General features: G+C 43.0%; 1 protein-coding gene across 8 annotated transcripts in view; it reads right to left on the bottom strand.

Annotated features, from left to right (window-relative positions):
• The window catches only part of CMIP (c-Maf inducing protein), a 129,452-nt gene extending 115,325 nt beyond the window's left edge, over positions 1-14,127 (bottom strand). For 5 of the 8 annotated variants that reach the window (XM_030457638.1, XM_030457640.1, XM_030457641.1 and 2 more), the window contains exon 1: positions 13,142-14,127. In XM_030457638.1, coding sequence (XP_030313498.1) covers positions 13,142-13,438 — 297 coding nt within the window. In that variant the 5' untranslated portion in view covers positions 13,439-14,127. Of the gene's footprint in view, positions 1-12,860; positions 12,956-13,141 lie in introns of those variants that run through there. The other 3 variants (XM_030457647.1, XM_030457644.1, XM_030457643.1) reach the window with 2 other exon arrangements.
• Between the last annotated feature and the right edge of the window lie 870 nt (positions 14,128-14,997).

The raw sequence follows: 14,997 nt of genomic DNA, 5'->3' as shown, positions 1-14,997 counted from the left end.
CTAGGTTACTAACTGGCTCGAATGCTCGGGGGGAGGGGAAATAACAAGCTCATGACTGCATGATTTAACACTGCCTGAGCTTTCATTTTTATATGCACAAGCCCTTTTTTATCTAGTCTTACCATAAATAAGGGGTAATAATGCTTGTTGAAGAGAAACTCAGGTTCCTATGTGCTGAACACAGAGGAGCTAATGCTGAGTGCATTTACACTGCTGTTAACTCTAGTGCAAAGAAGATCAGGTCTTTTCACAAACACACTACAAAAACAGGAAGCAAAGGGGAAAACTTCAGTGTTTGGAAACAGCAGAGCATTGTTTGTACAGGCTTTTCTTACAAATGCAAGAGAAAGAAAAAAAAAATATGGGGTAACATGAAATCTGAGCACAGCAAGAGTCTTAGATCAGACACAAGGGTCTCAAGACAGCAGCTCTCAAAAGATTTCCAGGTACAGTCTGTACAAGCAAGAAGATGCACAGGGTTGGGGTTTTTTTCCTCCTATCTCTGCTAAGAAAGTCCAACAAGTAAAGAGACACAACCTCACAAATCCTTGACGTTAAACCTAGATAATGTAACACAGTACTGCATCTTTATCTCAGTTAAAGTGGGCAGGATAAACAAAGAGACATTAGGAAACACATTATCCACCAAATTTAAATATTTCCTTTGTTCTTAGATGGCATTCAGAAGGGAAAATACAATGGCATAGGCCTCACTTGCTGTGGGCTACCCCAGAAGGCAATCTTCACCTCATGTTAAGAAGCTGCACAGTGGACTCCATCCCCTCAAGAGGAGTCAAAAAGCTCCAGTCACAACCACACCAACTCAGAGACTTCCTTTCTCAGCTGGAGCACACCTCCAGAGGTCCAACCTCTAACTTTAAGCTGCTTGGCTTAAATTTTTTGTCTCATCACCTTCATCCTTTCCCTTTAAATCCACCCAGGCCATATCATAACCCCATAAATGCATAAAGCCTGCACAATACACAGGTAATGCATAGTTAGTGCTGCCTCAATCCTGACTCACCCCAGATTTGAACCAAACCAACCCACTCACCAAGTACAAAGGTTTAAAGCAACACACTGAACTGGTCCTGTATTTGGGCAAGCACCAAGGAAGGCTCAGGACTTTCCTATGTCTTCCATATCCATGAGGGAGCAGCTTTATACACACTCAGCTCTCACGACAGATTTGATTTCACCAGATTTAAAGTACATTAGTCAACCTAAGACACTGGGGACCTTTGAAATGACTTACAGTCACCAAAAGAAGCATATGTTAATGTTAGGAGAGAAGCCATTAGCTACATTTCTCAATGCCAGTAATTTTTTTTCACCATAAAAACAAGAGCAAGACAATGTTACAGTCTTCAGGAAGATCTCAGGCTCCAAAGGCAAAGTGGTTCCCTAGAAGGGGTAAGTCAATATTTAATACCAAAGTGCATGCCTGGTCCAGCACACCTAATTTCAAGCTTTTTCAGCTTTATTTCCTGTTTTATTCACAGCAATCACAAAAGATGAATTATCTAACCTTAGAAAATGTGTTCTCAGTCAGATGAGACATGTTGACAGTGTTTGTACTTTCACCTTCAGAAACAAAGTTCTGTGCCAACTCAATTTTTAGTTTTTCTTCAATGTCCACATTATTTGGTTGCAATGCAGCTGGGATTTTCAGTGCAATAACTCAGCTCCAGCCACTTGCTCCTCTGGGAGAGGAGGAAGTGCCTGCTCTGTGCCTCTGGATGTCAGGCTGTTTTTTAGTTAAAATTATTTGAAAAAAACATGAAGAGTTGAAAGAAAAACTAAACAAAGTAATAACTAATAATTCACTCTTGCCTAATGTATTTCCTCAATGCTCCTGACGTCCATATACCAGGAAAGAAAATTGGCTGCATTTCATAACAAAAAGGCTCAGGAATACTACAGGTCCTGTCTACACAGCTGAAGCTTCTGTTCCTTTTGTAAGGAACATATAAAAAGTATCAGGTTCCTGGACCTGAAACAATAAGCTGAAGCTCCTTTCTAAATCCCATAATCATGCTACCAACAACCTATCTACTAAAGGTTGTAGTTTACAGCTACTGCATAGGTTTTCTTCTGGTTTAATCAAAGACTGAACAACCTCTGTAACATCACTCTTTCTCCAGACATCCAAATAAACCTCTCTGTTCTATGTTCCTGTTGGGTAAGGAACACAATTGCTGCACTGAACATGATTCATCCTCCACAAGACATCAACAGGTACTCAAACTATGGGCATTTGACTACTGAGCAGTAAGACAAGGACACAGATGGATCTCCTTCAACACATCAAAGTAAATGGAAATCTCTGCTGCAACACTAAATGCTGTTTGTCAATGAATCACTGGGCCTTTCACAGTTTTGGTCCCCTCCTCCCACCTTCTTCAAGACATTAAGCAAGCTGTTGAGATGACAGAACACCCAAGCTGTAGTCCTAGCATCAGTCCACCCAAGAAAGGCACACACTCACACCTCCCTGGCATTGACACCCAAAGCCCTGCCTGGCATTGGAACAGCCAGAGCAAAGAAATCTCTCATCGTGCAACTATCTTCTCAATCTGCCAGGAACACCTCAACACACAGATCCCCAACATGAAGAACTGCACAGCCAGAAAAAAAAAAAAATCTGCAGAATTGCATTAGCTTACACCAATAGCTCATCTATCCACTAAGAGGCCACTTAACTTTCTACTTTTCAACCTCCTTCCAGCTTGTATTATAGTGGAGACAAATGAGGTGTTTCAAGATGCCTCTGCAATCATCATCTCAAGTGATCCCTGAATTTAAGAGCTCGACATCAAAAAGTTTGTATAGTAAATCCCAGGTATGAGAGGGAAGAGGGAACTGCCAACCTTTTTTCATAAATGGATCATAAAACCCTGCTTCTATAGTAATTTTGCAAGATCACTGTCATCCTGAAAATTTTAGTGCAGTCAAGGTTTCCCAGACTTACTCTCTACTTCCAAATTCAATCTTAAAAGCCTCTAAAGCAAAAGCAAAGTAGTAGGTTGTCAGAAGGGACTATTTGGGAGAATATCCTAAGCATGCATGCCAAAGAAATCAAGACACTTGGACTGATTGGCATCTGGATGCCCAATAGGTATTTTGTTTGCAGGAAGATTGAAGGGTAGCAAGAGGAGCAAGACACCCTGGGCCATATTCTGCTGCCAGTCACTCTCCTGCAGTTCCACTGATTTTTAATGAGATTTTCGACCATTAAGAAAATGAATAGCCACCCAAATCAAAAAAGATGCAGCCTGGTGCCCAAAGCAAAGACACTTCCTTTCTGCCAGTGATTTATCATGAAGAGCAAAGCACTTCAGTTAATTCTATCAGGACATGCAACTGACTCCTGCTGTGCAACCTAAGACACTCCAGAGAGAACCAGAGATGCATACACTGAGAGGAACTGCAAACTGAGCATGAACCAACAGCAGCAGACATGACTAAAAAAAGTCTGATCTACACTTATTCATCTCTTTGTTTTCCCTATGTATAAAAACACTGATCATGAAGCACTTTGAGACAGTTGAAGCACAATGGAGTTGAAACCCAAGGACTTGTGGAATAAACTCATCATCCTGTCACCCAAGAGCAATTTTTTTCTGATTGTTTTAAAGGCCAAACATAATCCCTCTTCTTTTTTTTTTTTTTTTGTTCATTGAAGGTCAAACAGAAATTTCTATTTATTGAAAAACCATATGCACCCTTAGTATTTTGATTAAAAAGTCAAGATTCCACTTGACAAATTTCACAAACTTTTAAAAGCAGCTTCTACTTGACTATTAATAATGTCCACTCCAAAAAATGTTTAACAAAGTCATTCAGTCTTATTCTAGGTGCTTGAACAGATGGAGAAAAAATATAGCCTGCTCATAATACACACTAATTGTACTACAGCAGCAAAAAAAGACTCTGTGGTCCAACAGAACCCCATTAAAACAGGAACCAGATATGGTAAGAGACACGTGCCAGTCCCAAGAGCTTATATTCAAATAGCCAAGACAGACAAAGGGTAGGAGGAAAGGGCCACTGCCATATAAAAATCAGCAATGTCACAGCTTCACCACTGAAAAACATCTGCTTTGTATCTCCTGAAACATCCTGTTGGGAACACACCATGGGTATCTCCAGGACATTTAAGAAAAAATGGTATTTTCTTCTTAAAATTAACCAAACTGTCTACCTGCACATGCAATTACCTGATTTTTCTCAGTTGGATGTTAACTGTCTGTCTACACATAAATAAAGAATGAGGAAGAATGAGGTGACTCCTTTGTTTACAAAATTCCTGTCTTAGCTTTGGTTAAAATCAGAGATGTAATCCATAAAATATGCACAGGTATCTGTACACTTCAAAAACATGTACAGTTGATTTGTAAGAGAAAAAATATTGTTTCTGATTACCAATTGCAGACAGCTTCTCTTTAAATCCACGAAAATTATTTCATAAAATATAAAGTTATATTTTGGAATACAATTATGCATTCTCAAAAAAATCCTCTGATTTAGCTCCCTCTTTCTTCAGGCAACATTTATTGTACCACATGTGGTATCTTCATAAACAAAATCTTACAAAACATAAATCCATTTCTGTATGCTTTGAGTTTTACATTTTCCTAAAGGAGAAAAGGATTTTATTTTATTCAGCATTTCTTTAAGCACTAGAAATACAAGAAGCAAAAGCCCTTTAGTGATAGTTCCAACCATTCAACATCCTCATTTTTAATGCCATGAAATTAAAGATGTTGGGTTTGAGAAGGATCAGAGATTCATTTTTTATTCCTCATTTTTAAGCTTTGCTTATTACTTTCTCAATGAGATTGAAAGCAATTTTTCCTCTTAAATTTTCCACCCAATGAGAAAATCATGCAATCTGTTGGTGACCAGAACAAGTACTCTAGGAAAACTACAACATACTTTGAATAGAGCTCATTCCCTTGAAACAAGTGGGAATGCTGAGCAGAGAAAGCAGAGACACTTCCAAGGGCCCACAAAAGGCTTAACCCATTTTAAACCTCACACTTTGCTACTGCTTCCAAATTGAAAATGGTTACAGAAGGGAATATCAAGAAAGACAACAGCAGAAGCAGCACCAACCTCTTCCTACACCTCCAAGAAACGCGGGGCAGCTGTCCCAACAATGTCAGCAAATTTCAAGACCAAACGGAGGAAGAGCGATCAATCAGTTTGTACTTTTTTTCTTAATAAACCACTATTGTCCAGGGAAGAGGCAGGAGGGAGCCAGCACACACTTACAGAGCAGCAACAGTGGTTGGCAGGACCATTCCAGGAATCAGGAATGAGAAGGGCATGCACCCTGGTGCAACCTCACCTGGGGCTGCCCAGCAATCCCAAGCACCTTTCTCGCTATCCCTGACATTGGCTCACACTCCTCCCACACCACCTTGACTTTTCAGCTATGGAGATGCACCTTTAAAAAACCACATACTTAATTAAAAAATAAAAAAGAAAGAAAGAAAAAAAGAGAAAGAAAAAAAAAAGAAAGAAAAAACCCCAATCTTGCCCTGTCTGTAATTACATTTGTTGCCAACTGCAGAAAAAAATTAGAGCTCTATTTTGTAGTGAGCTGCACAGTCTTGAACATTAGCCAGCCATCTCTCCCAGCCAGTAGCCAACCTGAAAGCTGCATGGTGATCTTTCACTGAACCTTTCTGGCTTTCTGAACAGCACATCCTGCCATTCACATTACAGGCAATGAATGGTAATCCCCCTCCTCATATTACCCTCCTGATTTCAGCAGAGTGAGACCAAGAACGTACGTGACCGAGTGTGCTTCCAGTTCAGATTTTAGGCACTGCAACTTGACAAGTTTCTTGAGCTCAATTAGTAGCAGGCACATATCTAGCAGACATGCTTGGATCCAGCAAAAACAGACTCTTTTATTTTTCCAAATTTCTCAAAAGAAGGAAAAACATTCAAAATTGTTTAAAAACATACAGAAAGCTCCGATGAAAGTAGAAGGAAACAGCCCTCACCATAAATTCATGTCCTGGACACCACAGTCTGCAACCTGGCATGTTCCTTGCTTTTGTATTTCCCACTCTGTTGATCCTGTCCCATCAAGCACAGGACAGCCCAAGAGGCAAAGTCAAGAAATCACTTCAAATGCCTGAAATGCCAGTACTAGCAACATCAAATGTCCACAAACCCTAAAACAAAACCCCCTCCTCCAAAACCCAGAGAGCACTGTTAAATTCTCCAAATGTGTGAAGCCTATGAAGTGAAAGCCTTTTAATTTAGCATCTGGTTCTGACTTCATGTTCTCCTCCACAACCACAAGAGCTAAAACCTCATTCACCATTGACGTGTTGGGTTATAATGTATGCTTTTCAATTGTCTTTTCCCTTTCCTGGTATTGCCCCTGCATTCTTAAATATTGTGCAAAACAGGAAAATTTTACGCAATGATTTAATAATGCATTATTTTTGGCAGCAATTCCAGTCTACCATGTTTCCCTCTCTCTTCTTCCTCAACAGGCTGGCAGGCTATATGCTGGAACAGATCAGCTCCCTGAGCTAGTTAAAAGACAAGAAACCAGCAAAAGGGTCAAACAGAGAAAATGTCCCCCAGCCAGTCCACATATATTGTCTCAACTTGACCCTGCAAACTGTTCAAAAGACAGACTGACAGGGTATGGAACAGATGCAGAAATGAAAGGCAGAGGCCAGGACTACCTAAGGCAGCATCACTGCCAGTAACTGCACCATCAGGCTGTGCTGAGTTTTACTGAGTGCACATACATGCACAAGCACTCTGTATGGGTTACACATGCTAAGGTATCAATCATCTTCAAACACACCACTGTTTATGGAATTAAGCACTACATACCTATATCTACATGTAGGCACAGAACAAAACTGATGCAACCAGAACTGCTCAAAACACTAATAAACAAGCCACAATCTACCCAGGCAATCCACACTGTAATTACTTCTAAAGACTCCAAACAGCTTGAACTATCTGAGGTAGGTCTCTCCTTTCAATGAATCCTATGTGGGGAAAGGATTAAAACCCTGTCAGTGCAGGGTTTCCTTCTAATACAGAAGGAAATGAGAGAAGCCATTTTACTGTATCCCATTAAAACTCACCTGCTAGGTAAGAACTCCACAAGTATGAACAAATTCTATGAAGTACATTAAACAGTTCAAAAAAAATCATTCCTCTCTATCTGCAAAACCTGGCAGATTTTCCCCTCCAAAAACACCTCTCATTGTGCATAGCTCTGGCCATGATTTTGGTGGGACCAAGGCTTCAGCTGGCCAGCTGGAACATCGATGTAGATGGGACTCTCAACCTCACTTTTCATCTCTGAAAAACCAACCAACCTTTTTGTGTTTCAAAGAATTGAACTGTAAAATGGTCTGGGTCAGCAGGGACCTTTAAATGATCAGCAAACCCAACCTCCCTTCACTAGATAAGGGTGCTCAAAGTCCCATCCAACCTGACCTTGAACATTGCCAATGGTGGGGCATCCACAACCTCTCTGGGCAGTACATCCTTGGGTAGAAGAACCCCACCCCAACTTCAGTGACCCAGGAGGCTCTTCCCCTCACTGTTCTACTACCAAAAAAACCCAAAAGAACAAAAATAATAAAATTGATCTCACAGATCTACAAGGCCCAGCCCCATGAGGATGCTGAGCTCCTCCAGACCCTTCTCTGTGGACCAGAAGCAATTTACAAGCTTCCTCTGGGGAACTATTACCACCAGGTAGTGGGTAACACCACATCTTTACTACCCAGCCAAAGCAGAAAGTGAGGCAGAAGTATTTCTGAGTATCCTTTTTATTTATGCTGCTAAACATGTAAATTTTACTGGCTGGTTGTTAATGCTAATAGCCTTAAAAGTTCTCAGTCTATCAATGAATATAGCTTCTGTTTTCATATTTTATGTAAGCTCTGTGACATATAAACACATACCTTAACACTACTGACTTATAAATATGCTTCTCTAACCACTGTAGGAACTATATATTTAAAGGTATATTTGAAGGGCACTAAACAACTTAAAAGAAATACCATTCTAGGTTTCCTTATACTGAGCTACAGACTAATAGAGCAATAAAACAAATTTGTTATGAAAAAGTAACATTCCAGTAAATCACTGAGTCTTGAGAAAAATCTGAGTTCTGTGAATGCAGGAGCATGCCTGCCTTCACCTCTGAAACAGCATCTCAGTTTCAGCAACGTGGAGCAATTTGTTCTCAATTTGCAGAGAATTCTTAATTATCGTGGGTTGTAACAAATCACAAGATTCCATGCTCCATTTGATGTGCCTCAGGAAAATACCCCACACATAGCAACATGGTAACCCAAAATAAAGACAAAATTAAGACATGTACACTCAAAACCCACAGGTACCACCTCTTGTCAAATTAAGACAATCACTTGCAATAGTAAACAAATAGAAGTATTATTTCAAAATAGTAATTTAACATTCCATTGTTACAAAGGATGAAAAAAAACTAGCTTAAATTGCTTTGTTAATTACATGTTCATACTCATTCATACACCTACTGATGGCAGGCTCATCAGGCTAGTTTTAAGTCCCATTGACAGAAGCCCATCAATAGCACAAGACTTCAGGACAGCACTTGGTTTAGTGAAGGCTGTTTATTTTTTATTATTCTTATAGCTAATTCATAACCATTCTATTTGGAATCTGAATAGTGCTATTCCTTTTCCAGGAAGATTTCAAAAAAATTCTTCTTGTAAGCTTGTTTTAAAACTTCTGAGCTCTGCATACTTCCCACTTGAGCTAATTGTTTTTCAAGGGAAATTTAATTTTTTTAAGTGTGTTTTTCTAACTAATGGGGACCTGTGCTAAAGTAAACTGTGAGTTCAGCTTGATAGAAATTTTTGCTCTATCTTTACCAAAAAGAAGGAAGGAAAAACATGTAATGGCATGCTGAAACACACGCAGTATCAAAATTCTTGAATTTTAAAAAACAATTAGAAGGCAATTTTCTACTACACTTCTATTTGAAACAGATGATTCTGCCCTGCATCACTTAATATTAATTGGAATTCTCTTGAAAAAAAAAAAAAACACGTGAAGATCCCTAATCCACTTATGTTCTTGTTTCAAATATATATCTTGTTAGCTAACTCATCGGTGAACTGTTGTCCTCATACATCATTTTTGGACAGAAAAAAGTTTGTAAAACACTCTTATTTCATCAGGATTGTCACCAACTGTGAATATTACAAACATTATATTATACTCAGTTTACCTGCCAAGGCAAAAACCAAGAAATCTGAAATGTGCATGGAAAGCCAAAGTTTCCACCTCCTTGAGGGATATTAATCAGTAACTTCATGGTTTCAATTATGCCTTATCTTCCCACATGGGAATTAGAGAGGTCATCCCTAGCCAGCAAAAATGAATTGCTTATTTATTCTTTCCTCATCTGCTGTGCTTACACACGTATCACAAGCCCTTCTTGCAACCTAACTGGCCCAAGAAAAGCAATCAAAGAGAAAAGCAGGGCAGAGACATAAAAGAGACAAGGCAGAAGGATATTAAAGGCACAGAAGTTCAGTTATGACAGCTACCTATAAAGTACTGAAAATTAAATGTTAACACTTCTGCTGAAGATAGTCATAGTAGTCACAGGTTTGTTCTTCACACACACACACACAAAAAAAAAAATCACACAAGGAACATTAAATTTTATTTTATTTCTGTCTTTGTTTTTCCTATCACTGCCCTTCAAGCTGTGTAAGGACAGATCTCCCTGGAAAAAAATAAATTAGTAAAGGCGCTACATTTGAGTTTGGGAGGTGTTTATAAAATAAACACCAATCCTCCCATGGGAGAGAAACTCTGATTCACCCCCAGGCACACTGTTGTCTGGCAAGAAAAGTTTGTAAGTACCAAAACTTCCTACTGGGACTTCAGCATTTACATTATTGAAAAAAATAAATAAATAAATTTACAGATCTATTTACTTTTAACAAAAAAAACTTAACCAGAATGAGAGCCTGGACAAGATGCAACTGAAACTGTAACAGTGAAACTGTACTATGTTTAATCCATTATTTGGGAAATGAGAAACGTGAAGAAAACAATGGAAACAATGCATAAATCAGATAAAGTCCCTTTCCACTTGTTAACAGAGTGCACGTACCAATTCAGAATTCAATTTTATTAACATGGAGTTATTTTAATTGAAAGAGTTGCTAGTGATAATGTCAGAAAAAAATTTTGTAGAGAACATTACCTTCTTCCTCCCTAAATTTTTCTAGAATAAGATGACCTAAGACTTGTTCATTGCATTCTTGCATAGTGCTTCTGCTATGGAAAGCTATCTTGTCAGCAGAAAACATGGAACTGCCTAATTAAACAACAGAAGTAGTTAACTTTGGCAAAAAAACCTTATAGGCAGGGTATTATTATTCAGATTTATATGTAGGCACATACAGTGCCTACCTGTGGAAAAAACTGCAGGTGGATAATCCATACACAAACTAATGCTAACTCAGCAGCCCAGGCACTGACAAATTCAAGAGGTGTTGGGGAGAAGACTCAAGTATTTGTCTCAAGTAACAATAAAGGGATAGAAAGTGCCTAGAATAAGCAAAGAACTTATCCACTGGACTCAGGGACATAATTTGCCAGGTATGGATTTAGCTGTCATTACAACTTTTGCTTTCAAATCCAAACCATAGGGATGTTATTTTCCTGTTCAATTTTATTCATGTATTAATGTTGTACAGAATGCAGTAAAACACGTCATGCCAGAGGATTTAAAAAGGGATGATGTGAAGATTAATTAGTGGCTGCTCATAAAGCACCCTGCCTGTGGAAAGCCCTGTGTGTAAAAATGACCTTGTTATCAAAGTGTTGAGTGGTGCCGACACTCACTTTCAATGGGCACTATGGATATTTTTCCACAGCTCTTGAAAATCCAATCAGTTGCATTTAAATACCTACCTGAAGTTTCAGGAGGTTTTGGCATTGTGCCTGTACCCCACTCCCTTAGGGCGTGGGGGTTAAACTACCACATATTTTGCTTACATCACATCTTTTCAGATCAGAATAAAAAATAAGAGAGGAAAATCTACGTATCATAGAACAAGTGTCTTAAGATACCTGCTAAATGTTCCCATACATTCAGGCAACAAGTGAATGCAGATTTTATCCTAGTGCCCTAATTACTCCCCGCAAACCAAAGACACTGCCTCAAATAATAAATCACAGATATTTCTGCAAACAACAGTATTTACTTGCTAAGTTAGCAATGAGGGAAAAAATGGTAAGGAGCAAGACCAAGCACTGCTTAACAAAATGGAGCCTGCAATGGTACGGTACAGTGTTTCAGTATCCTCTCGCTATTTAGACATGTAAAAATAATTAGGAATGAGAACACCTCAGTGTTAATTAAAGCATGACCTCATAGGACTTTCGAAATTTTTTCAGAGGTGATTTCTTCAGTGGCAGCTTCGCCAGCGAGCAGTTTGATGGCTCCCATGCAAACACAACTTCATGCCCAGTATTGCCACAGTGCAGAGATTAACCTCTGAAGCATGATCATGCCTCTCTCTAGCAGTACCCTTCTCTGCTCAGAAATGATGAATTGTGGATACTGCCAGGAAAATGCCTCATTCCCAATGATACTCAACTTCCCCACTGCGCTGATGGTATCTTAATAAAAGTGAAGAGCTGCAAAAACTCCTTGTGCCCATGTCTTCTGGGTTTGATTGGTTTTTTTCTCCAGAAATGCTCAACTGAGTCTTCCCTCTCCCTTTACACAGTCGTTTTATCAAAGAAAGAAAAATATTCCCTTGGAAACATCCTCGGCAGCCGGGTGTTGGAAATTAATGGTGAGCGGCGATGTCATTGTGGCACAAAATGAAAATAAATAAATAAAAAAGAAAGAGCTCCGTGAGAATAGGCAGCTGGCCTACCTGAAGGTTAAAGTAGCTCCCACTGCTCTGAATACTCCACAGCAGAGCGTGGTGCAGGAGAGACATTTACACACGCTGTGACTGCCTATCCAAGTGTGAAAAAATCCAAGCTCCGAGCAGGGTACAGGCTGGGTGAAACCCATTGAAAGACACCATTAACAGAAACCTACACAAAAGCCAATCCGTTCTCTCGTACCGCCAGTGTCCTATAGAAAGGCCAGAATGAAGCCATTGAGAAAAAAATGAGACATTTACATATAAAGAAGGAAAAAAAGGTCACAATGGAAGTACTGAATGATTCGGGATCGGTGTGTTTTGTACTAATGACAGGCAGACAAAATTTGGGTGTAGACACACCACATACTATACGAATGTCTACGTAACACCAGCCATTAAATTTTAAATTATACATGTAAATATAGATCGTATTTTTAAAGACTGTATCGGTCTATTGTACATTTTCCCTACTATCGGTATCACCACCTCGCTCTTTTCTCTTGCATCATTTTGCATTAGATAGAAAAGCCATGAAGGAATCTCCATATTTTACCATCCCATTGCCTCTGTCAGGGCAGGGTATGTGACCGCCAAACCAGAGCCCCAAAACCAGGCCTGAAACAAAGCAAAGCCAAGACCGTGCAATCCCCGAGCCTCCGCACTCGAATTAAAAGCATCCTCCACCTCCCTCAGCCTCCAACTTGGCCAGCGTGCCAGCAGACAGCTACCGACTTTGGCTTCGGGTAGAACCGGCTCAGTGCGGAGATTTCATATGGGTGTCGTGTTGGGAAGGGAGGAATTTATTAATTAAAAAAAAAAAAAAGCAATAATAACATAACAATAATAGAGGAAAAACAGACTTGTTCAACAAAGCCCACCGAAACTCCCAAGATTAAGTACCCTTAGGCTTACAAAGAAGCACAAATAAATCCACACAGGCGTCTGGGACCCACTCAGGCCGAGACCCCCTCACTCGCACCCCGACCCCGGGTGTCGGGGAGCCGCGGCAGAAGGGCGCAGGCACATCGTGTCTGTGTGTCTGTGTCCGTGTGTGTGTCTGTGTGTCACTCCCAGCCCCCACGTCCCCGCAGCGCCGGGTCCGTACCCGCAGATGCCCCCGCGGGGCGGGGAAGCCGCGGCCGCGCTTTGGCCGCCCCCCGCGGCGGTGTCGCCGGGCCCGGCCGGGTTCTTACCGTGGCCGAGGCGACGCTGTTGTCCGCCAGGGTCAAGTGGTGAGGCTCCCACCGCCGCAGGAACTTGGAGGTGAGGATCTTGCTGAGAAACGTCCGGGGGTGCCGGATGACACACACCTGGATGTCCCCCTCCTGCAGCAGCTTGTACCTCATGCCGTTGCAGTGGAGCAAGGCTCTCCGGCACGGCGCGGCACCCATTTTATTCCCCTCGGGAGCGGACATCTCGCCCAGCAGCGGTTTGCTCTCCTCGGTCTGCCTGCGGTCGCTGCCCCCGCCGGAGCCGCCGGTGCGATCCATGGCAGCCCCGCGGGTCCGGGGGTGGCGGCGCTGGGCGGCGGGGAGAACCGGTCTCTACGTGCGGTAGAGACGGGTACACCAAATAAAATCAATAATAATAATAAAATCCAACCCCACGCAAGGGATTACCAAAAAAAAAAAAAAAAATTGAAAGGGGGGTTGGGGGGGAAACCTGTCAGGAAAGGTGGGGGAAGGGATTGAACCGCACCGGGGAGGGGAGAAGGGGAAGGGGAGGGGGGAAAGGGAAGCGATCAAAATCCTTGTTCAAACTTCAAAATCCGCCCCCCGGCGGGTCCCTCTCGCGGCTCTCAGAGCTCCGCGTCCATGCTGCCGGGCGGACGCCGGCCGAGCGGAGGGTCGGCTCCCGGCGGGGGCGGCAGACAAAAGCCGGCGGTAGTGGTAGTGGTGGTAGCGGTGGTGGTGGTGGCTCCTGACGGTGGTGGCGGTGGGGGCTGCGGGGCGTCCGGTTCCTTCCTTCCCCGCGGGTTGTGTGGGCGAGAGCGTGCGGCGGCGGCGGGCGCGCGCATGTATGTGGGTGCGTGTGTGCGTCCGTGGGTGCCGGGTCTGTCTGTCTGTGTGCCGCGTCCACGCGTCGGCACCGCCACGGGAGGAGGAGGCGGAGGGCGGCGAGAAAGGGAGGGAGAGGAGGAGGAGGAGGGGGGGGGGGGGGGGGACGAACGAGCAGCTTCGGCTTCAACAGCCCCACACAGCCCCGAACGGCTGCGGGAACAGCCGATTGGTTCCGGACCGGGGGGTCATGTGCCGCCTCTCCCTGACGTCAATGGGGCCGCGGAGCCGCTGAGGGCAAGCGGCGCTGGCCGCGAGAGGTGCGCGGGAAGCGCCGCGCGCGCGGCCGTTGCGCCCCTCCCCTTCCTCTCCCTCCTCCTCCTCCTTTTCTCCTCACGGGCGCCTCTCCCCCGTCCTCTGTCTCTCCCGTCCTCTGTCTCTCCCCCTTCCTCGGCCGCCCCGCCGAGGGACGAGGATGCGAGGGGACGGGGGATGGTTGTGGGGAAGGTGTGTGCGCGCACCTGCGCACCCGCGGAGGTGGTGTGGGGGGGGTGCATCCCTCTGCGCTGTTGGCAGCCCCCTCCGCGCAGCCATGAGGGGAAACCCCGCGGGGGAAAAGGTGAGGGGGGTTCGTGTGGTAAATCGCCCCTTTCAGGGGGGGAGCTGGGGGGAGAAGGGAAGCGATGAGGAGACGGGCGTGTTGGAGGTTGGGTTTTGAGCGTCTTCTGCGTGAAGCCTGTGAGGAGAAAACGGCGAGGGAAAGCACCAGCCAGGTGGCCATCGCTTCACCCGTGGATCCCACTGGTGTTCCTTATTCTCTGTTTTATATTCTAACCCTAGCCCTGAAAGCATCATCATGGGAAGAGCAGGGTTTGGGTGTGCAAGGCCAGGAAGAATGGCCCCTTAGTTGAGCAGGATGTCGAGTATTATCTCATGATCCACAAAGCAGAGCAGTTTACAAAAAAAAAAGAAACACCACAAAAACCTTCCCTCATTAAAAAAATGAGCTCCCTTCTAAGACCTCAGCGCTGTTAAACAGCTCAGTAGTACTA

This window comes from Calypte anna, chromosome 11 (genome assembly GCF_003957555.1).
Source record: "Calypte anna isolate BGI_N300 chromosome 11, bCalAnn1_v1.p, whole genome shotgun sequence".
Classification (NCBI taxonomy): domain Eukaryota; kingdom Metazoa; phylum Chordata; class Aves; order Apodiformes; family Trochilidae; genus Calypte; species Calypte anna.
The sequence above is the reverse complement of the archived record's forward strand: the minus strand, read 5'-3'. Positions and strand labels throughout refer to the sequence as shown.